The 24555-nt window shown below is 47.2% G+C and overlaps 1 protein-coding gene across 11 annotated transcripts in view; it reads left to right on the top strand.

The window, feature by feature from the left end:
• SHANK3 (SH3 and multiple ankyrin repeat domains 3) overlaps nucleotides 1–24555 on the top strand; it is a 455788-nt gene that overhangs the window by 223295 nt on the left and 207938 nt on the right. For all 11 annotated transcript variants that reach the window (XR_014223665.1, XR_014223666.1, XM_082238697.1 and 8 more), the window contains one exon: nucleotides 3239–3578. Coding sequence is in view for 9 of the 11 variants with exons in the window: in XM_082238697.1 (XP_082094823.1) it covers nucleotides 3239–3578 (340 nt within the window). In the remaining 2 variants the exon portion in view is untranslated. The remainder of the gene's footprint in view (nucleotides 1–3238; nucleotides 3579–24555) is intronic.

The following is a 24555-nucleotide window of genomic DNA, read 5'->3' as shown; positions in this document are numbered from 1 at the left end:
ACTTCAGCCTGGCTGGAATGTAGTTTGTTGACTGACATTTCCACTCCACCCACTTTTTGCCTTTGGCCCCACCTGGCCATGTGGCCCTCAGAAAGCTTTCTACAGGCTGAAAGCATTCCCCATATCTGTCAGGCTTCGGGGAATCAGAATAAGCAGATCAAACGAAAGGAGCATTCATACCAGTTAGTTTCTTTAATAATCACAGCGATAGACAAAGGAATGCACATCTCTCTAGAAATGGTGTTGCTCCCAGTTAAGGTTTACCCCCCTGTACCCATTAATCTACGTCACTCCTACATTGAGTAATCTGAGCTTGTTGCCTCTGCGCTCTCTGTTCTATGACTCTCAGAGCCTGTCTAGTCTTAGGCAAGTGGGGGGGGGGTCAGGAATGCTGTCCAAGGACACTGAATCTACCAGTCTCTCTCCCGGTGTTTCCTCTTCTAGCTGCTCCTCACCCAGTATTTCCCAGCTTTCCCCCTCTGGGCTATGCCCCTCTGCAAACCACTGTTCTAAATTCATACTGTCCTCCTGCCCTTGGGAAGGTTCAGGAAAAGTGATGGGCGGGGTGTGGCTGCTCCCACCATTCCTCCTCATTCCAGGCCCTGACAATATCTTTGGCCTATCGGCAGAGTAACACACACCTAACACCCCCCTGCCTTTGCCTGGGTAGCAAGTATGTCAGGGAGATGGGTTTCTGCTTAGCCTTGACATGCCAATGTCCTGAATCAGGGCCGCATTTAGGTTTGATGAGGCCCTCAGCTACTGAAGGTAATGGGGCCCTTAATGTCCAGCTGTTCTTTATCAACAACAAATTGTCACTGTTTTTGTGTGGGATATATGCTATATGGTAGTTTATGGACCTAATAGGTATCTAAAGCCATTTGCACATGTTGCAACCAGTCCATGCAGAATGTAGGCACCCTATATATAGAAATGAGCAAACCAGGGATATTTTAGGGAGCAGGCGAGCAGGCAGGGCCCATGACTTACATCATAGGAGCCTACACAACACCACAACACAGCACTAAACACTGTTGCTGTATGTAAGTTTTATTTTTATCTTATATTTTGGAAATGTACATCCAGGTGTTTTTTTCCTTTAAAAAAATTTGGGGCCCCCAAGATAGTGGGGTCCTAAGCTGTAGCTTGTTTAGCTTATACGTAAATCCGGCACTGTCCTGAATGCAGGAAGATACTTAACGACAGAGATTGTTTCTTTCCTGTGCAGCAGCAGCTGTGTGGCTGGGGAATGAGAAGGGTGTGGCAGAATAGCAACCTTTTAAGTGGGCAGGAGTTTGCAGCAACCGGCTCCAGGTGGTGCATTGCATACTGTTGGCGCATTGCATACTGGCACAAGCTGGCATTTTATGGGAATGCTGCTCCCATGGGTGTCTAACACAGACTCTCCCAGTCTGGTGCTATCAATGGCTCTGCTCTGGCTCCACAGTCAAGAGCAGCCATGCTTCTGAATCCCAGTTGCTGGAAAAAAATACAGCATCAGACATTCAAAACTTCCCTAAACAGGGCTGCCTTCAGATGTCTTCTAAAAGTCAGATAGTTGTTTATCTCCTTGACATCTGATGGGAGGGCGTTCCACAGGGCAGGCGCCACCACCGAGAAGGCGCTCTGCCTGGTTCCCTGTAACCTCACTTCTCAAAAGGAGGGAACTGCCAGAAGGCCCTCAGAGCTGGACCACAGTGCCCAGACAGAATGATGGGGGTGGAGATGCTCCTTCAGGTCTACTGGGCCAAGGCTGTTTAGGGCTTTCAAGGTCAGCACCAACACTTTGAATTGAATGTGCTTCGTCCTTCATAGTTGGATGCAGTAAATGCTTCTGGATCCCAGTTGCTGGAAACCACAGACGGGGAGAGTTGCTCTTGTGCTCAGATCCCTGCTTGTGGGTTTCCCATTGGCCACTGTGAGAACAGGATCCTGGAAGGGCCATTGGCATTGCATGTTATGTCCCTAGAAACGAGAGAAGGCTGGCAAGCAGAAACAGTTATTTGCAGCCTGCTTACTGAGAGTGACATTTATCACGCGCCGGCCGATATCCGCTGTAGCTCTGAGAAACTGGCACCGACAATTTGTGGCTGAGACGAAAGCAGTGTTCGCATCCCTTGGGCTGCATTTAAATCCTCTCCATACCTGGAGTTTTAGGTCATTGTTTTAATCTTTGCTGTACAGAACCCCAGGTGCCCCCTAACGGCAGAGGACACAGCAGAAAAGTTTTAAACAAACAGCTCTGCACAAATAAATAAATCATGCACCTTTAAAAGGAATATGTTCCTCCGATAGCCTTTTTAAAGGGAGCTGTCACATTCCTTGCGACGGATGTTTCCAATACCAGGAGCTGCTTCTTGGGGGCTATCCATATTCAGGTCATTTTTTTCTTGAGATGCAGTGGAGGGGAAATGCAATTTTTGTGGGAACGCCTCCTTGGTCTTTTTGCTGTGAAACTGTGGAAGCAGAGAAGGGTGGGCAGGGCCCCCGGATGGGGAGAACTGGAAAGCTGGCTGTTTAAGCTCCTGGTGTAGCAGGCAGGCAATATCTTCGCAGCACAGCCAGGTCTTGAGCAGTTCTCCTGTTGCCATTGGCCTGGGGAAACTTGAGCAATCTCAGGGGGGAAATAGGATCTGGTTACACAGTGCAGGAATCTCATGACTGCTTGCAGAGATAATCTCAACCCAAGAGGGAACAGGAGCGCAGAACCAGATATGGTTCTGATCTGCCTCTCCAGATCTGCAGTGGGGGGCTTTTGTTTCTGAGTGAGGTGGTCTGCTTCGTTGTGTCCCCTGCTGCTCCCACTTCTATGAGCTGGCCAGACCCACTGCAACCAAGCTCCCCCTTATTTTTCTCCTTTGGCCAAGCAACCTCCCACTCTGGGGAGGAGTCAGTCTTCTCTTCCTTGAGGAACCGTAGCAGCGCCTGCCTTGAATTGGCCCCACAGTTACCAATCTCTGCTCCAATTAGCAGGAGCTCACTTTAGGCTCTCCACTTCCCATCCTGCTTTGTAACATTTGTGCAACAGTGGCAGTGATCCCTTTTGGGGGCCATTTACATCTCAAGAGTCCTCCAGCAGTCCTCTTAGTAGGCGAAGTCAAAGTGCGTTGGAGTTAACTTAGCAGCCCTAAGGCGAATCGAAGCGCATTGCCGTTTTGTGTCGTTGAATGCCGATGGGCGGAGCGGATGTCACTAATTCACCCTGGGTCTCCCCTCCTCTTCTCTCTCTCCCCTACAGTGCCTTTTAGAGAAACTCCCAGCTACACGAAGAGGAGGCGGATCATCGGCACGGGCGGCCTCTCCTCCCCCCGCCTGCTGCAGCGGTCTGCCAGCGACAACAATTTGAAGTCCGAGAGCCGCCCGTCCTACTCCCCAGTGCCCTCGCTCCGCGGCCTGCCCCAACAGCTGCTGGCTCAGATGCAGGAAGCTGCTGTCGGGGTGGCGTTGGGGGACAGCAGCCTGGTGAGCACGGGCAGCTCCCGGAGCGCCCACAGCCGCTCCCCGTCGCTGCAGCGCGTGCGGGAAGAGAAGGAGGCCAATGCCCACACACTCAGGAGAAGCAGCCGCGGCAAGGCCAGGTGAGAGAAGCCACGCAAGAGAGGGAGGAAAGGGGGGGACCCCCTCGGACCACCCAGGGTCACACACAACTGCTTCCTGGCTGACTTGGCTGCTTCCTGGGGGGGCATGAGGGAAGTTATGGTGGTGGCCGAGTTCCTCTGGGGGTCCGCAAGCTGGGGAAAGGGCTGCAAGCTGGCTCTGATGTGGGAGGGCTGGCCTGGCCAGTGGCGCTCCTGAAATGCTGGACAGCTCCTCTTCTCCCTCAGGGGTCTGCATCTATCCATTCCATTGACTGGCGCCTCTGAGGATGGGGGAGCTGTCCAGCGTGCTGAAGGCAGGCTGCCTTAAGGGCCTGTCCTCCCCTCCGAGGGAGGTGGGTGCCACTGCTGCCCCCCTCCCCTCCCTCCAGACCCATCTGGTCAATGCAAGCTTCTGGGTCCATCCTGATACTTGCCAACCGCCAAGGGGTGGGTCTTGAAAGCGATCCACAGTGGTGTATTTCAGACTATGAACCAACACAATGACCAACTGGGTGCTCCCCTTGTCTACATTGGGTCCAGTTTTTGGTGGGGTGAGAAAGCGATTGTGCGAGGGAGATTCTGGGGAGCAGCCATTTCGCCCTTTGACATCTTGGCAAGGTTGTGGGGATGGGGCGAGGCCATGGAAGATGGCATCTCTCATGTCTTTTTATGTAACCTTCACACACAGGGGAAGTTAACACAAACGGTGGTTGCAGCCAGTTACACCTGCCTTGGCCAACTTGTTGCCCCCTCCCCATACGTTTTGGAAAACAGCTTTCATCAGCCCCAGCCGCTGCTGGCTGGGGGTTGTTAGGAACTGCAGCCCAAAAGATCTCTAGGGCAACAGGTTAGCCAATTCTGATGTATGAAATCACAGCCACGCTGTTCCAATAGCAGGAATTTCAGTGGCTGCGCCTGTACCTCCATACTGCCTGCTTTTCTCTAGCCTTTTCCTGGGCGCTTGGGTGGTGGGCATGGCTATTCCTTGCTGCTTCTGAGCAGTGGACCTGGGGGGCGAATTAATAAGGGGTCTCAAAAACCCCTCAGTTGGTATCTGGGGAGGGGAACTGGTTGCCCTTGAACTAATGTGGAGAAGAATCTCTTGGGATGGTGCCTGGACAGACCTGGGAGAAGAAAGTGACTAGTCTGGACTTGTTGAGTTTCTTTCGGTATTAATAACCACGTCCAATAGTCTGTCCCAGTTTTGGTTATTAATTCCCAGCTTGGGATGGTAGCAAGCTGTTCAGTGTCACGCTATGAGTGACAGGCAGCATGCCACAAAGGGCTTTGCTGGGGACAGGATGTCCTTGTCGCTGTAGTGCTCTGCATAGGAATGTAAAACCTATAAAAACAGAGAAAAACCCTCCCTTCCCTGTAAACGTCTTTGTCACTAGTTCCTTTTGTAATTATTTGCCCATCAGCATCACTACGTTCCCCAGAAGTTAATGCACTGTCAGGCATGTTGTTTCTTGATTAACGATTCATCATCATCATCATTATTATTATTATTATTATTATTATTCATTTCATTTCTATGCCGCTTTATATAAAGATCCCAAAGCAGTTTACAACACATTAAAGTGTCAAATAAAACAACCCAGAATAAAACTGTAATGGTTTCTAAGGGCAAAATAAAAAAAATGGTTTCTAAGGGAAAAATAAAAAAAATCCTTCCAGTAGCACCTTAAAGACCAACTAAGTTAGTTCTTGGTATGAGCTTTCGTGTGCATGCACACTTCTTCAGATGTGTATCTGCGCAAGACTTCTGCGCAAGGAAGGTGTGGGCAATGGAGGACCCCTACTCTCCCCGCTGGTCCCAGACAAGGAGTCATGGGACCGCTTCGCCCCTTCCCCCATCTGCCCCCCTTCTCCACTGGTGCTACGCTGATTCTCTTCCCCAGAAGATGGGCTGCTTCTCCCGATTCCTGGACGCTCTCTGGAATCCCTCTGGCTTTTGCTCTCTCCCTCCGGCACTGATGGCAGTTCCCTGACAAAAACATTACTTAAGAAACTCAAATATACATTTAAAGCAACCTATATAACAGGAAACTAACATGTTATCTTAAAGATTCAAAAATAAAACATTACAAAGGAGGTCAACTGCAGAATGTACATTTAATGAGGCAAAGCTCTTAAAAAATATATCTTAAACATTTCAAAAGATAACGTTACAGTACTAAAGGCAGTCAAATGTAAAATGTACATTTAAAACAGCATTATTAGCAAGAGACTAGAATGTTATCATAAGCATAGAACATTGCTGCTACGTGTGTACTGGAAGAAGCGAAGATCACCAGTGTTGAAGCAATGATTCTTCAACATCAACTTCGTTGGACTGGTCATGTTGTGCGGATGCCTGATGATCGTCTTCCAAAGCAACTACTCTATTCTGAACTTAAAAATGGAAAGCGTAATGCTGGTGGTCAACAAAAGAGGTTTAAAGTCTGTCTCAAGGCAAATCTTAAAAAATGTAGTATAAACACTGACAACTGGGAAACACTGGCCTGCAAGTGTTCCAGTTGGAGAACAGCCCTGACCAAAGGTGTCATGGGCTTTGAAGACACTCGAACTCAGGACGCAAGGGAGAAATGCGCTAAGAGGAAGGCACGCTTGGCAAATCCACACCATGATCATCTCCCATCCGGAAACCTATGTCCCCACTGTGGAAGGACATGTGGATCCAGAATTGGCCTCCACAGTCACTTAGAATCATAGAATCATAGAATCATAGAGTTGGAAGAGACCACAAGGGCCATCGAGTCCAACCCCCTGCCAAGCAGGAAACACCATCAGAGCACTCCTGATATATGGTTGTCAAGCCTCTGCTTAAAGACCTCCAAAGTAGGAGACTCCACCACACTCCTTGGCAGCAAATTCCACTGTCAAACAGCTCTCACTGTCAGGAAGTTCTTCCGAATGTTTAGGTGGAATCTTCTTTCTTGTAGTTTGGATCCATTGCTCCGTGTCCGCTTCTCTGGAGCAGCAGAAAACAACCTTTCTCCCTCCTCTGTGTGACATCCTTTTATATATTTGAACATGGCTATCATATCACCCCTTAATCTCCTCTTCTCCAGGCTAAACATGCCCAGCTCCCTTAGCCGTTCCTCATAAGGCATCGTTTCCAGGCCTTTGACCATTTTGGTTGCCCTCCTCTGGACACGTTCCAGTTTGTCAGTGTCCTTCTTGAACTGTGGTGCCCAGAACTGGACACAGTACTCCAGGTGAGGTCTGACCAGAGCAGAATACAGTGGCACTATTACTTACGGACTCATTGTTAAAACCATGTTTATGGAAGACAATCTACAAGCGATCGCCTAAGAAGAAGAAGAAGAAGGTGGTTCATGGAGGCTGTGGAAGCTCAGGCTTGATGACCTGGGTTTGCATTAAGAGACAGCCAAGATGGCCAGGACTCACCAGGTGGCAAATAACCAATTGGCAGAAATATCACTAATGGAGGACTGTGAACAAGGCAGTCCTGAAGTTCAAGAATGCTGTAGACACGGAGCATAAAAAATGCCATCAGTTTCCGACTTTTTTAGAAAAATAAGTAAATAAAGAGTGCCTTCCATCCATCCATCCTGAGGACGCTGTCAGGCAGGCTAACACAGTCCTGCACAAAGGAAAGAGAGTTGGCCCAGCATCTGTTAGCAATCCTTGACGCTCAGTATTCCCTGCCTTAGAGAGGATGACTCTCGTCTCTGGGAAAGAGCTGCCCGTGTCATAATCAGAACGAGCCACCAGGTGGCAGTCTGATGGAATGATGTGATTACTCAGGAAGGAAGGGAATAATTCTTATTGAGACCGATCCAACTTGGGGCAAACAGAGTAGACTGTGGTTTCCTGATGCCCCTTCCTCTTCAGAGCAGTCTCCCCCAGAAAGAACAAGCTGGATTCCCAGAGCTCCAAGGAGGTGTGCAGTACAGTACAGACATACCGATTGTTACGTTTGATTCAGGTTGCGCGTTTTCAGGTTGCGTCCCGCGGCCACCCAGAAGTACTAGAAAGGGCTACTTCCGGGTTTGCCGCCCGCGCATGTGCAGACGTGCAAAATGACATCAAGCGCATGCGCAGAAGCGGCAAATCGCGACCCACGCACACGCAGACACAGGTTGCATTCTTTTTAGGTTGTGAAAGGGGCCTCTGGAACGGATCCCGTTTGCAACCAGAGGTACCACTGTATTAAATAAAACAGCAAAATACAAATGTTTCAAAAATAACACAGGCAAGCAACAAGGTGGGGGCAGGGAGCGAGGAAGTATCAACACCAGTGCAATTATATAAAAACTGAAATCCTAACTGCTAGCTAAAATTATTTGCCATCTGATTAAAACCAGATTAAAATTAAAGATGTTGAAATAACATAAATATGTTAGAAGGTCTGGGAGAGTGAGAAGGTTTTTGGCAGGAAAATGAAATTGCAGTCGGAACCAGGTGAGCCTCTTGGGGGAGAGCATTTGACAAAGAAGGCTCCCTCTCCCCTGTTAATGGAAATATCTGAGGGATCCCTTGGACAAAAAACAAGGACACCAGCCAGGAATACCAGAGCAAAACAGCAGCCAGGAGGCTTGGTCTTTATTGAAGACGGTCATGACAGGACTCCCACCTGCCATCAGGTGAAACAAAATGGAAGCCCTGAACAAAAGAGCCCCCAAACTTTTATTAGCTGCTAATCCCCATGTTACCCCCCCCCCCAAAACTACATCACTCATACATCACAGTTACATGATGAAAGGGGAGGTCTGGCGGCAGTAATCTGAGCATCCTGGACCCTGCCCCATGGTTCCCCTTGCCCTCCACCAAACACCCATCAAGTGTCACAAAAGAGATATTTACATTTCCCTGTTTCCCAGCCAAATTAATCACACCCTTTTGTCTTTATCTGGGTTTGTTATTTCTGGAATGGCTACCTGTCTGGCACTCAGGTATCAGGATGCCAGGGATTATCACTCAGGCAGAGGGGCTGCTGAGCAGCTGAGCTCACATGTCTATAGGAATTTCTGAAGTTTTCCCTGTGAGCCAGTACATAGAGACATTTATCAGTGAATTCTTACATTTGGTATTGTGCAGCAAAGGCCCTTTGAATATATAGGAAGAAACTGCGATGGAAGTGTTTTGTGGGGACAAATCACAAAAGTCACGAAAGTGATTGTGCTGATTCTGGTAGTGGGCTGCATGTGCATGATATCTGCTGGAGGGGCACCCCTCCCCCAACCTATACATAAATTCCTGCAACAGGACATGCAGGAAGAGATGTTCAGTTAGGTAACCTTTTGTGCTACTTAAAATCTTAGTCCAGGAAACTCTGTTGAAATGCTTGTGAAGTCACTTTGATCCAGGGTGGGCAGAAGATCTCTGGGTGATTTGTGTAAATTGGCAAGAGTTCCTGGCTGCCGGTTGTTCAACAATAGGAATGACAAAAGGGGCTGTGGCAGCAAAGAAAGCTTGGGTAAAGTGGGAGTGGAAGGACTGTGAGCAAACTCCTGGGTTTGGAATGTGCTCGGAGACGCCCTGTTCTTTAATTCTGTGTCTTTTGTACCTGGCTTTGATGGATAGATCCTGGGGCTCTCATAAGAAAACCACACAGTCGATCCCATCAGCCTGAAGTCTGCCCACACCTGTTATGATCCCTCTCTGAATGCACTGATGGCGGTAACAGAGGCAGGACGCTTGCCCAGATATGGGACCTCCTCTCCATTTGAGTAGTGGGATATTCTGGAGTAAGGGGCTTCCCCTACCAGGTAGAAATTAAAAGGCCATGGGGTGGTTTGTTTTTATGGCAAAATAGGATGTTCTTCCCTCTGTGGTTGCGGGGCTCTTTTTCCACCTGTTGACAGAGACAACTCAGAAACCTGCTGATGACACCCAAATCGGTGAGCCTTTTCCCCAATGGCTTCCTTGCTGTCCTCGAGGTCAACAGCTTCCCTCCTACACTGAAACGCTCGTTGGAGTAAATAATAATCATTGTAAAAAATACAAAGCTTGTCTTTGTTGCTCTGCTTCCTATTCTGGGGGACCAACGTGGTTGCTAAGATCTTCAAAGGGATCTTAGCAACCGTTTTAGCCCCACCGAGCAAGAAGCAAAGTGTGGATGTTGTTTTTAAACCCAACCGTCATTTAAGAAACAGGAGGCAAAGTGGTTGAGTTGTGCAGAAATCTTCCTGCAGCCTCTGGAAAGATTCTGCGTAACTTGCAACGGAGCCACCTGCCCTTTAAGTCATGGCTCCGTGGTCGATCACTCACTTTGCAGGCAGAAGGTTCCGGGTTCAATTCCTAGTTGATTCGGATGGAGGCAGTGTGGTGTAGCAGTTAGTGTCAGAGTTGGACTAGGAACTGGGAGAGACCAGGGCTCCAATCTCCACTTGGCTGTGAAGCTCACTGCCAGTCACTGCCTCTAAGTCTAACCTGCCTCACGGGGCTGTCGTGGGCATGAAATAAGGAGGGGTGGAGGACCATATAGAGCACCTTGCACTCCTGGGAGAAAATGGTGGGATCTAAATGCAATAAGTACGTAAGTAAATAATAAACAGCAAAGTTTGGGGTTTGTAAAAAAACATTCAGATTAGGAGAATGAATTTCTTTCTTTTAAATATTTTTCAATTACTGTATTTTTCGCTCTATAAGACGCACCAGACCATAAGACGCACCTAGTTTTTGGAGGAGGAAAACAAGAAACAAAATATTCTGAATCTCAGAAGCCAGAACAGCAAGAGGGATCGCTGCGCAGCGATCCCTCTTGCTGTTCTGGCTTCTGGGAAAGCTGCACAGCCTGCATTCGCTCCATAAGATGCACACACATTTCCCCTTACTTTTTAGGAGGGAAAAAGTGAGTTATAGAGCAAAGAATAAGGTAGTTTTTTCTTTTCAAAAGGAAAGAAAAAGGTTATACGCTATTCTGCAAAATACAATGTTATCAAACAGGATCTGGCAATGGGAGAACGAGACAACTAACCACGTCGCACATGTGCGTCTCCTGTGTCACTGATACTCTGAGCCATCTCTGACGTTTCTGCTGGACCAAGTCAGAGGCTCTGCAGCCCTTCCTCGGGGTTTCTCAGCCTGTTCCCAAGAAGTTTCCATAGACCCTCGGGGAACTTTGCAGGAGCCATTCATTTTCTCGCTCTGCGGTGGCCTTTGGCATCCCTTGCCATGCTGGAGCTCTGTGGCAAAGTGATTAAGAGTTTACCTCCAATAGAGAGAAGCTGCAGCTCGGAAGAGAACATATTAAAAAGCGGGGAGCACCTCCAGGACCCCATTCCCTAGCCCAACCTTCCCCAACCAGGTGCTCCCAGATCTTTTGAACCATCAGCCCTAGCCATCTTAATAATAATCATATCTTTATTGTCATTGCCCCCTTCGGGGACAACGAAATTACTTGACTGCTCCTTAAAAACACTAATTAAACAATACAGTATAATACAGCAAGGGAGATTAGATGACTTTCAAAGTCCGGGCTTTCCATTCAGGGCCGAGATCGCTCTGGAGAAGAAGCTGTTCCTAAGATGGCTCGTTCTTGTCTTCATCGTCCTGTATCTCCGTCCCGACGGCAGGAGCTCGAAGAGACAGTGGCCAGGATGCGATGGATCTTTTACTATGTCCAGTGCCTTCCTATGGCACCTTGTGGCATAAATCTGCTCTAAGGTGGAGAGTGGGCAGCCAACAATGCTCTCTGCTGCCTTAACAACCCTGCACAACCCCATCCTGTCCTGGGCAGTACAGCTTCCGTACCACACACATAAGCCATAAGTGAGCACGCTCTCAATGGCACAGTGATAGAAGGCAAGCAGCAGTTTCTGCGGAAGATGGTTTTTCCTGTGCTTGGAAAGGGTGGCCAAGATTCTCACTCCTTTGAGTAGGCAGGGCCCAGCAAAATGCATTGTTCCCCAACCTCTCCCTTTCCTCTTCTGTAGGATTTCTGCCAACCATCCTTCCCCCTCATTCCTCTTGTTCACTCAGACCTTCAGCTGGTGCTCCCCCCCCCCAAAAAAAAAGCAGCAGTGGAAAACCTTGGGGTTTTATTTTTAATATTCTCTCGCGCATCCCCAGAGGCCCCACCATAATCAAGTGCCTGTCTCTGGCTGTTTGCGTGTGTGTTTGTTAGTCATGTGAATTAATTTCCTCGCCCGCCCACAATCCATTTATTGAATTTCAACCACAGGAGTCAGAAGCCAGCCTCGGAAATGGCCTCTCTGCCTTAAGCCGGAGGTGCTATGCGTGGGGGGTGGGCACCGGCAGCCCCACACCCCACCCATCCCAAAATCTCACCTGCAGCAGTCCCACACCCCAACCATCCCAATGGGGGCCTGATCCACTGGGAAGTTCTCCCCCGCAAGCCCCATTGAAATGAACAGCAGCTGCCTGCCCCTCCTTTCAGTGGGGCCTGTGCAGAAGAACCTCCCAGTGGATTGGGCCCTGTAATTTGTCACTTGGCCACTTTCAGCTGCATCCTAAATTATTAGAATTTTTAAAAGATTTGTTTTAAACCCTGCTTTTAGTTGTGGGGTGTGGGTTTTGTTTTGTTTTGTTCTGTTTTGTTTTGTTTGCAAATTGCCTTGAGTCTTGTGTGAAAGGAGATTCATAAATTCAGAAACAAATCAATAAACCTGCCCCCTGTGGTTAAAAAAATCACAGGATTGTAGAATAGGAAGGGACCCCAAGAATCATCTGGTGGTCCAACCCCATGCAATGCAGCGGAAGAAAAGTTAAATCCTGCAGGGCCCTGGTCTCCTGGGACAGAGCATTCCACCAGGTCGGAGCCATCACTGAAAAGGCCCTGGCCCTGGCGGAGGATAGCCTGACTTCCTTAGGGCCCGGGACCTCTAAACTAAGAATCTGGTGTTGGTCAGAATCTCCTTTCTTGTAAGCTGAAGCTATGGGTTCGAGTTCTACCGTCTGGAACAGAAGAAAACAAGCTTTCTCCACCTTCCATAGTTAGACATTTACCTCTTCTCCTAGGAGGGACACTGTGTGAGCCAATACAAATAGCATTCTCTAAAATAATGAGGCAAGGAAGAAGGGCTACCCCTATGCTATCCATATAATCAGTTATCAGTAATCAATATATTCATATATGCTTACACATAATCAAGGCTTACAGTATTTTGTAATCCATTTTGAATCAAAGGGAAGCTGTGCCTTAGCTAACTGCAAACTACTTGGAACAGCAAAGTTAGGAGCCGACCTTTCCCCTACAAACATCCGTGTGCCCTGGGCAAGGGGAAGACGTGAATCAGAGACACTGGTACAAAATCCCCTCAGATACAGGCTAAATTAATCCACAGAACAGGAAGAGCAAAACCACAAAATCTCCAAACTCCCTGTTCTGTCATAACTAAAGGAGAGGTTAGACTGAGCGTCACTGGGAGCATCGGAAAATGGAACTTGAACCCTGTGCTTGACCAGGAGCTGGTAGCGTGACAAGAGCTTGCTGATTGGCTGATTCTCGCTGACAATATTGTGAGTCCCTCATGGCTGTCTCATGATCTATGATTTGCTGTGATTTGCTCAGGTATAAAGACCTCTGGATTTCTGTCAATCGGGGTCCCAGTTCCTTTTGGAAGCGATTCCAAACTGGGTCCTTATTGCCTGGCAATAAACCTCACCTTCTTATTCTCCCTTGCTGAGTCTGCCTGATCCTTATTTTGCACCTAGCAAGTACCCACTAACTTTCACGTGCTTCAATAACACTTCTTTAGGGAGAATGCAAAGGCCAGAGGGCAGCCTCTGAGCCTATCAGAAATTGTTCTCACTTCTTTCCTGTCGTCAATAATAATAATAATAATAACAATAATACCCAGCTTCTTTGCCTGACATTGACTTAAGGCGGCTTACAGATAAAAATAAGAACAGCTAAAAAACATAGAAATAAAATTCTTTAAAAAGAAATTAAACATGGATAGAATTAAAACTCTCTATATACATTTGAAAGAACCATACAAATAATTGCAATAACAACAGCCTGGCAGCCAAATCATTATCTTCCCCCACATCTTGTGTTAAGTGTACCAAGGTTTCAGTGCCACAAGCTCAATGCAAAACAAGATTAATAGCTCATACCATCTTTGCACAGATATCATTACCTCTGTTACTGCTATTATTTCATATTAGGGTTGTCACCCAATAAATGGAAATCTTAGCTGATTAATTGCATGAGTCTTGCTCGGTTAATCAATTGATTAAATTTTCCTACTTGTACATGTGAGAAAACAACAGCCCCTGTGGTTCTGAAGCAGAAAGACCAGCTCCCCAGGTGAGGCTGGCCAGAAAGAAGCAAGAAAAGCAAATGGCTTTTTATTGTGTGTGTTTTATAGGTGCTGTACTTATTGCTGCTGTTATTATTATTATCATTATCATTTATTCTAAAGCACCTAACATCTATGAGAATGGGGAAAGGGCTATAATGATAGCCATAATCACCATCATCAAGTGTTTTGCTTACAGCTGTTGTGGTTTTTGGGTTGCGGGGTTTTCACTGGGAATTAAATAATCCAAGCAGCCTTCGAAGCAAGGAATGTTCCCGCTGGTTTTCTGCAAATGCTTTGACTCGTGTCTACATGGAACAGAGCCTCATCATGGATGCAGACATGGGGTGCGAGGTGTCTCTCTGCACATGTCGTGTGAATGTTCAGGGAGGCAGGAGAGGATATGTTGTTTATTAATATCCTTCTTAACTTGCGCTAGCAAGTTCTGTAACTTAGCTGAGTTTTACATTCCCCTTTTCAGGGAAGTTTTTAATGTGTGACATTTTAATGTATTTTTAATCTTTGTTGGAAGCCACCCAGAGTGGCTGGGGAAGCCCAGCCAGATGGTCAGGGTACAAATAATAATTATTATTATTATTATTATTATTATTATTATTATTATTAGCACAGCCTGGATGCAGGCTTGTTTAAGCCTCTTAATATCAGATTCCTGGTAATTCCCCTTAAATCCCCCTTAAAAGAATAAACACTCCACAGTCTTGTGTAAAGTAAATAAAAGAAGTTTACTCACACATTCAGTTCACAGTCCAACCCCCTGCTCTGCAGGAATCTTGGGTAGACCATCCAAGGCTGGTGACCATCCAACCCATGTTTGGAAACTTCCAAGGAGGAGAACCCACTGCCTTCTGAGGCAGCCCGTTCCACTGTCAAAAACAGCTCTTACTGTCAGGAAATATTCCCTGGCCAAGTCATAAAACCTTGGCAGCTGCTGCTGCTGCACGTCAGGGCTGAGATATCACGTCTCCTTGCTTTAGCGGCAGGGTTGCTAGCCTTGGTCCTGAAACTCACCTGCCTGTTTGGAGCTTAGTATCTCCAGCCTAGTCTAGGGTCCTGGTTGTTCACAGGCTTCCTCCAACTTTAGCCATTCCTCTTAGTGTCGCGCCAGAGCCTTTGCTTCTCTATGGTGGGGTATGTGATGGGTCAAGCGAGCACATGGGTGGAACGGGAGAGGACAGAACTGCCTGTTTATTGCATTGCATCCCGGTACTCAGAAACGGGCTCTCTGGATAGGAACAGGATTGGTAATAATCATAGAATCATAGAATCATAGAATGATAGAGTTGGAAGAGACCACAAGGGCCATTCAGTCCAACCCCCTGCCAAGCAGGAAACACCATCAGAGCACTCCTGACATATGGTTGTCAAGCCTCTGCTTAAAGACCTCCAAAGTAGGAGACTCCACCACACTCCTTGGCAGCAAATTCCACTGTCGAACAGCTCTTACTGCCAGGAAGTTCTTCCTAATGTTTAGGTGGAATCTTCTTTCTTGTAGTTTGGATCCATTGCTCCGTGTCCGCTTCTCTGGAGCAGCAGAAAACAACTTTTCTCCCTCCTCTATGTGACCTCCTTTTATATATTTGAACATGGCTATCATATCACCCCTTAACCTCCTCTTCTCCAGGCTAAACATGCCCAGCTCCCTTAGCAGTTCCTCATAAGGCATCGTTTCCAGGCCTTTGACCATTTTGGTTGCCCTCCTCTGGACACGTTCCAGTTTGTCAGTGTCCTTCTTGAATTGTGGTGCCCAGAACTGGACACAGTACTCCAGGTGAGGTCTGCCAGAGCAGAATACAGTGGCACTATTACTTCCCTTGAATAATAATAGTAATAATAATAATAATATACCACCTCACCCATCTGGCTGGGTCTCCATTGGTTCACCATTACTTGGATCCATTGGGATAAGGTTTAGGACCTTACTTCAGTAGTGTGTCCCTGGGCGTTCCTTTTCCTTTTCTTACTTCCATATGACTGAATGGCTGCCATACTACCTTCTGTGCTTGCTGCTGTTGTTGCTGGGGGAGGGCAAAAGCCAAGGCTGGCTCCAGAAAGTGGCACGACTGAGCCCTTGCCAGGGCCCCAAGACCAGCAAAGGACCATCCACCGTTGCCACTTTGCACAGACTATCCAAGAGAAGAAGGCACAGCTTAAGAGAATTCTCAGTTGCCATGAACTGCCTCTTCCAGGGTATGGGGGCCAGCGAGTGCCATACTCAAGAGACCCCTGTCTGGGGGGGGGGGGGAGCCCTGGAGCTAATACTGGCAAAGCCTGTCTTCCTCCAAACCCTGACACCAGGTCACTTGAGAGGCATTTTGCAAAATAAAAATAAAATAAATAAAATCCCACTGCAGCTGGAACAATTATGTCCAGGGCTATCCTGGCAGCATAACTAAGCCAAGCAGTGCTGTAGTGGTTAAGAGCGGTGGACTCGTAATCTGGGGAACCAGGTTCGCTTCCCCACTCCTCCACAGGCCAGTCACACTTCTCTGAAGTCTCTCAGCCTCACTCACCTCACAGAGTGTTTGTTGTGGGGGAGGAAGGGAAAAGAGATTGTTGGCCACTTTGAGACTCCTTTAAAAGGTAAAGGGACCCCTGACCATTAGGTCCAGTCATGTCCGACTCTGGGGTTGCAGCGCTCATCTCGCTTTACTGGCCGAGGGAGCCGGCGTACAGCTTCCGGGTCATGTGGCCAGCATGACTAAGCCGCTTCTGGCGAACCAGAGCAGCACACGGAAACGCTGTTTACCTTCCTGCCAGAGTGGGACCTATTTATCTACTTGCACTTGGATGTGCTTTCGAACTGCTAGGTTGGCAGGAGCAGGGACCGGGCAACGGGAGCTCACCCCATCGTTGGGATTCGAACTGCCGACCTTCTGATCAGCAAGTCCTAGTCTCTGTGGTTTAACCCACAGCGCCACCCGCGTCCCTTGAGACTCCTTAGGGTAGTGATAAAGCGGGATATCAAATGCAAACTCTTCTTCTTCTTTATTGAGGATTCTAGTGTTTTGAGGGTGATTGGTAGAACAAGGTGCAGTTTGAGCTTTCTTTCCCAATGTGGGCTGTGGCATTGCAAGGGATTCTGGGCGTGTGATTCAGCCCTTTGGAACAGCAGAAAGATTCGCCCTGGTCAGGAAATCATCCTCTTGTGGAAATCACTTTGGGTGTGCAGGTGAAGCGATGCTTCATTGTTTCTTTACCAAAGCGCCATCATTTCTCAGCTCCTTTCACAAAGGGGCATTCTGATTAAAGTCTCACTTAGAATTCACTTTCGTAGCAAATGAGGAATGGGCTAATTGCTTATGCAAACCAATTCATTCCTCATGCCCTGGGCAGAACTGCTCAATTCATCTCAGGAAGTGGGTAACTCTCACATTTATGTGGGGGAGGGGGCAAAATGGCTTGTTTTTATTTATGCATTTGTTCCGCTAAAGATCTAGAGCAGCGGTTTTGAACCTGTGGGTCCCCAGATGTTGTTGGACTACAACTCCCATCATCCCTGAGCTCTGGCCTTGCTAGCTAGGGGTGATGGGAGTTGTAGTTCAACAACATCTGGGGACCCACAGGTTGAGAAAGGCTGATCTAGAGCATCACTGTTGGTGTTGTCAATTCTGTAAATTAACTTTAGGTTTAGGAGTGCTGACAGCAGCATGGGTGGCTTGCGTCAGATTTTGGGTGGAGCCCAAGATCCCCTTCTTCAAATAGCTGACTTTCCTGGGAAAGTGGCTCTCTGTACAGAAGCAACAATTTGTTGTGGACTTCGGCTCCATCCCTACTCCCTCCCAGAGGCCAAAAAAACCATCACCAAGTGTGAATTAAAAACCTTGGTTGAGTGGGCAGTGGAAGATGTCGATCCCCTATTCCCTGAGCATGCAGACTTGAGCATCCAGTCGAAGGCTACCAGACTTTCTGAGTTGCATTCCCTGGAGAAAAGTCCAGTTTTGGCCTTCCTGTGGCTGAACTGGTCCAGTCTTGGAAGCCTGGGAAACAAGCATTCAATGCCATTTTGTCATCAAACGGGCCCAGCTGGGGGTGTCAGTGCCAGACTTCTCAAACCAGCTCCCTCCCCAGAGAAAGTGATGCTTCAAGTCTCTGCCCTGTCAGGCTTTGGCTGAGGGAGGCATCCCTAGAAGGTCCAAGTCATTGAAATATTTTATTATTATTATTTTGGTCATAGACCAGTTGCAGCCCACATACAATATTGAAGAAGTCATAAAACATGATAGGGATACATTTGAATTTGCAATTAGCTATAGCAGGGACACTACAGGTATAGCAACAGTTAAAAAATATATATAAATTAAAACTTAGTCACCAACGTATAACCTAAAATTATCATTTAAGGCCTTACTCATTACAATAGCACAGCTTGTTCCCTAAGTTTTATGGCAATCACACATAATTTGTCTACCCTTAACGTGATCTCAGGATCCTTGTCCTCTACCAGGGATTTTAGACATTGAAGTTCTGATTCATTTGGAGATTTTTGCATAGCAGGGGTAATAAATACCGAGCATCTATCCCCGTAGAAACGGCAGCGTAACAAGGCATGAGAGACACTTTCTACCTCCATCCAGCTGCAGGGGCAGACTTGTTCCATGTATGGTTTACCCTCGACTCTGCCCTCCAATAAGGCAGATGGCAGCACGTTGAATCTAGCGAGGGTAAATGACAGTATTTAGGTATTTGTAATTTTGACAGATAATTTGCTGGGGTAAATCCTCTCCCGTTATCTTTTATTGCTGGGTGTTTATTCCTCTTGCTCACGTGGCTTTGCGGTTCCACATCCCAAATTCGTTGGCGGATTATTGCTCTAGCTTTCTCATAACCTACAACTATCAGGGCCTGTGGGGAAAACCCCAAGCCACTTAGCTTTTCATGTAGTGTAGCTTTCCATTTGGATTGGGAGGAATCCAGTAGGGTTAAGGGTGCCAACCCAACAGGGGAAAAGGTGCTGGATTGATCAAAGCAGGATTGATCAAAAATCCTTTTGTGGAGTTTGGTGGTTAATGGGTAGTCTGGTGGTTAATTCGTAGAAGCCCCTCCCAGGCACAGGGCATACCAGAGGTTAACCCATTAACCACCAAACTCCACAAAAGGTACCGTATTTTTCGCTCTATAAGAAGCACCAGACCATAAGACGCACCTAGTTTTTGGAGGAAGAAAACAAGAAAAAAAATATATTCTGAGTCCCAGAAGCCAGAACAGCAAGAGGGATCACTGTGCAGCAATCCCTCTTGCTGTTCTGGCTTCTGGGACAGCTGCACAGCCTGCCTTCGCTCCATAAGATGCACACACATTTCCCCTTGCTTTTTAGGAGGGGAAAAGTGTGTCTTATAGAGCGAAAAATACGGTAGGTTTTAACCAATAATGGATCTTCAGAATCCATATCCAAGCACTGACAGGGATTTGCCTGACCTCCAGGTGGACAGCTCTCTGCCCAGGAGCAAGTGATGCTTCAAGTCTCTGTCCTGTCAGGCTTCGGTTGAGGGAGGCATCCTTTGAAGGTCTAAGTGTCTCTTGGCATCTTCACTCTCCAAGCATGTCACCTGGGGAGAAAGGGGACCAAGCAGCCTTCTACCTGTGGGGTTGAAGTGCGTGGCAGTGGGGCTTCTGTGAGAATTGGAGCTTTTGAGCAGGTTGAACAGGTGGCTGCTGCCTCAGAGAGACCTGATCCTGGCAAGGGAGGAAGAGGCCTGCCGTTTGAACGTCAGCCTGGAAGCAGGATACAATGTTCTGCTCCCACAGGGTGCTGGAAAGGCAAACTCCTCTCTCTTGTGGCGCGTGATGGCGGATTGACTTTGTGAAATCTTTCCCAGGGAGACGGGGAGATGGAGCGGAGGTGTTGCTCTTCGCAGGCCTTGTTTGGCCATCTGTCTGTCCTCCATTTGGTATGGTGTGAAGCTGACAGATTCTACCTTGCAGCTCAAAAGGGGGGGGGGAAGGGATCAGAAGAAAGCCATCTCTCGGGTGTTTTCTACCACCCAAAGCAAGAAAAATGATGCCCGCAAGCAAATATCTTGGCCAACTGAGATGAACTGCAAAAATGGATCCGTTAGAAAGGGAAATGGATCTCTTTCCTTGGTATTTCATTCATTTCATCATCATTTTTATTATTAAGCTTTGTTTAATGCAAAAGAAATGCAAGTAAAAACAATGCAAACGATAAAAATTCAAAACAAAATCTTAACATTTCAAAAGCGTTAAAAGCCAAATAGATTTGTGTTCTTGCCACTTAAGTAGCAGAGCTGGGGAAGAAAACCAATCTTTGTCTGAGACCTTGGAGAGTTGCTATTAAAAACACAATAAAAGATTAAACATTAAAATCTTCCCTAAACAGGGCTGCCTTCAGATGTCTTCTAAAAGCCAGATAGTTGTTTATTTCCTTGACATCTGGTAGGAGGACATTCCACAGGGTGGGCGCCACCACCGAGAAGGCCCTCTGCCTCGTCAGAGTTTGCAACGCTGCCTTAAGGAGCAGGGGCATCTGTAGCATATGTGCTGCCAGCAGGGTGCAAAGATCCACCCAGCGCCCCCAAATTTCATTTCGCCCCCTAATTAACTATTATTATGCTTATGTCAGACACCACGCTTTTTTAACGAATTCTCTAAACAAATTTGAACAGTAAGTGATGAAATTAAAATGCAATTTGCAATGTTTTACTCGGGATCAGCAGCACCTTTGACCCAAGTGATCTCGCACGGCTTGACAAGTGCTGCCGTTGTGAATGACAAGCGCCGCCACTTAGAATCATAGAATCATAGAGTTGGAAGAGACCACAAGGGCCATCGAGTCCAACCCCCTGCCAAGCAGGAAACACCATCAGAGCACTCCCTGACATATGGTTGTCAAGCCTCTGCTTAAAGACCTCTAAAGTAGGAGACTCCACCACACTCCTTGGCAGCAAATTCCACTGTCAAACAGCTCTTATTGTCAGGAAGTTCTTCCTAATGTTTAGGTGGAATCTTCTTTCTTGTAGTTTGGATCCATTGCTCCGTGTCCGCTTCTCTGGAGCAGCAGAAAACAACCTATCTCCCTCCTCTATGTGACATCCTTTTCTATATTTGAACATGGCTATCATATCACCCCTTAACCTCCTCTTCTCCAGGCTAAACATGCCCAGCTCCCTTAGCCGTTCCTCATAAGGCATCGTTTCCAGGCCTTGGACCATTTTGGTTGCCCTCCTCTGGACACGTTCCAGTTTGTCAGTGTCCTTCTTGAACTGTGGTGCCCAGAACTGGACACAGTACTTCAGGTGAGGTCTGACCAGAGCAGAATACAGTGGCACTATTCCTTCCCTTGATCTAGATGCTATACTCCTATTGATGCAGCCCAGAATTGCATTGGCTTTTTTAGCTGCCGCGTCACACTGTTGGCTCATGTCAAGTTTGTGGTCAACCAAGACTCCTAGATCCTTTTCACATGTACTGCTCTCAAGCCAGGTGTCCCCCATCTTGTATTTGTGCCTCTCATATTTTTTGCCCAAGTGCAATACTTTACATTTCTCCCTGTTAAAGTTCATCTTGTTTGTTTTGGCCCAGTTCTCTAATCTGTCAAGGTCGTTTTGAAGTGTGATCCTGTCCTCTGGGGTGTTAGCCACCCCTCCCAGTTTGGTGTCATCTGCAAATTTGATCAGGATGCCCTTGAGTCCATCATCCAAGTCGTTGATAAAGATGCTGAATAAGACCGGGCCCAAGACAGAACCCTGTGGCACCCCACTAGTCACTCTTCTCCAGGATGAAGAGGAACCATTGATGAGCACCCTTTGGGTTCGGTCTTGCACGACGTGTCTTTCCCTTGGACTTGCACGACGTGTGTTTGGCAAATGAGCACACAAAGTCGAAAGTCCTTTCATAAAACAGTAGGTATACATTTTGGTAATACTTAGGTATATACAGTGGTACCTCGGGTTACAGATGTTTCAGGTTACGCGATTTTGGGTTGCCTAACCCAGAAGTACCGGAACAGGTTACTTCCGGGTTTGGGCGCTCACACATGCACAGAAGTGCTAAATCGTGCTTTGCGCATGCACAGAAGTGCCGAATCACAACCTACGCATGCTCAGACATGGCGCTGTGGGTTGCGAACGCTGCGGGTTGTGATTGTGCCTCCCGCACGGATCATGTTCGCAGCCCGAGGTTCCACTGTATATATTTTGTTTTTCTAGCTTGATCAAAATTATTTATTATTTCATAACAGGTAGATAGTTAAGAGCTTAGGCAGCTTCAGCGATGGGTGCCTGGCACCCCCCAGAATTCGGTGCCCTACACCCCTTGCACCTCTGGGTAAAGACGGACCTGTTAAGGAGGCCAACGGCCGGAGTCAACCAAAGGCAGCTCTAGATCCCTGTTTTTCCTTCCTTCCTGGCTGCTTGCCTGCCCAAGCTGGCAACGACCCTCCCAATTAGCACCGGAAGAACCTCCAGATCTGTTGTGGGTCTTAGAATGATTTGGTGGACCTTATGGTTGCAAAATTCTTGGTCTTTTCATTGTTCTTATGTTATGATTTTAGTCTTGGGTTTCAGGTAACTACATAATTGGCTACGAGACTAAGAGGTTCCAGCACTTCTTTCTGAGCAGCTTTTTGGGGTTGGGGAAGAAGAAGTATCCAAATGACCACTAGAGGGGCCTTTGGCCTTTTCCAGCAGGCTCCCCTCATGTTCTTAAGCTGTAGTCATAGAGACCTGAAATTAATTTTCCCTTAAGGGGAAAAAAACAAAACGAAAAGCCTCTCTTCAAAGCCTTCTTCCAGGAATTTTCATGGGTGAATATTCTACAAATGTTCTCTGGGTGTACGAATGCTGAGCAAATATTTGATAGACAGGATCATCATTTGATACTTCAAGATCAAAATCTGATAACGGCTGACACGCAATAACATTTAGCAGGTTTTGTACTTGCTTTGTTCATTTCGTTAAGCCGCCGGGGGAAATCCCCTTGAACTGGGGCCATAAACAAAAAGAATCAAATTACGATGTCAGATTTCTAACCTGAATAGTCTTGCACGATGGAGAGGTTCTCCCTCTACTGCTGGAGGCAGTGAAGCCTCTGGATTCGAGTTTCTGGGAATCACAGGCAGGCAGAGCCTTCCTCCGGCTGCTTGTGGGCTTCCCCGATGGGACTATTGGACCATTGTGGACGTCTGAAGCTGCAGAACATCAGGAGTCTCTTGAGCCCAGCAGTGATGGAATTGGATGTGTCTGGTAGGATTGAGCTGGAACATGCTGGCTTCCATGCTCTCCCCTGTCTCCCGCCCCTGACCCATGAAATAATATTGGTTTTACAAATACAAAATATAAATGAACACAAACTGTGAGAACAAATTTGTACAGTCATACCTCGGGGTGAAGTAGCTTCAGGTTAAGCATTTTCGGGTTGCTCTCCGCGGCGACCCGGAAGTAACGGAGCACATTACTTCTGGGTTTCGCCACATGCTCAGACACTCACAAGGATGTCACGCACATGCGCAGAAACGGCGAAATGCGACCTGCGCATGCGTGGATGTGCAGTCGCGTGTTATGTTCTACTCAGGATGCGAACGGGGCTTTGGAATGGATCCCGTTCACATCCAGAGGTACCACTGTATAAAGAGATTCTCCGAATCTCGAGACTTGCCCCTATTCCCTCCAATGGGGTCAATTTTTAAATGTCTACAACTGCATATTCATCCGTACTCCAATTTTTATATCAAACCATATTATCCATAATAATTTTTACACTACGAGTCAAAATCCTACTCTTCTAAATAACTTATAAAAAATTTCCCATTCTTTTATAAAGTTTTTATCTTCTTGGTTTCTGAGTTTCCCAGTCAGCTTTGCCATCTTGGCATAGTCGATCAGCTTGGTCTTCTCTGGTAGGGACTTTATCTTCCTTCCAGCTCTGGGCTAGTAACATCTGGACAGTCGTTGTTCCATACATGAAGAGTCTTTTCTGCTCCTTTGGTATGTCGGTACCTGTAATTCCTAATAAAAACGCTTCTGGTTTTACAACGAAGGTTAATTTACAGCGGTACCTCGGGTTACAGACACTTCAGGTTACTAACTCTGCTAACCCAGAAATAGTACCTTGGATTAAGAACTTTGCTTCAGGATGAGAACAGAAATTGCACAGCGGCAGTGGGAGGCCCCAAGGCCCCATTAGCTAAAGTGGTGTCTCAGGTTAAGAACAGTTTCAGGTTAAGAACGGACCTCCAGAAAGAATTAAGTACTTAACCCGAGGTACCACTATAAACATTTCTTTTCATTTCATTATATATCTTCTCCCAGAAAGCTTTTATTACCTTACAAGTTCACTGCATATGATAAAAGGTACCTTCTTTTTTTTTTACATTTCCTGGCTCCCATGCTCTTGATGGGCTCATACAGATTTGCTTCAATTCTTTCCCCTGGGAAAACCTGATCTTTACTGCTGAATTGGAGCTAACGTCAACTGGATTTTCTCCAGACTGATGTTTGCTCTGAATTATCACCAAAGAGGGTTTATTTCCCCCCAGGGGAAGCAGTGGAAGAAGTGGCAAACGGCTCAAACTCGCACTTTCTAGACATGGGACGAGTGCAAGCATGGGTGAGCCCTAGTGGCTAGGATCTGGAGTGATCGAGGTCTCAGTCTCTTTCAGCTTCTGACTGCCTCCTCCAAGAGTTGAGTGTGACACTTGTCACTAATTGGCTCCAATTAGCAGAGGGCTGAGTTGTTCTCCCTTCTGATGCAAGGAAGGGAAT

Source organism: Podarcis vaucheri (genome assembly GCF_965113315.1).
Source record: "Podarcis vaucheri genome assembly, chromosome: 10".
Classification (NCBI taxonomy): Eukaryota; Metazoa; Chordata; class Lepidosauria; order Squamata; family Lacertidae; genus Podarcis; species Podarcis vaucheri.
This window is presented reverse-complemented; position numbering and strand designations above follow the sequence as displayed.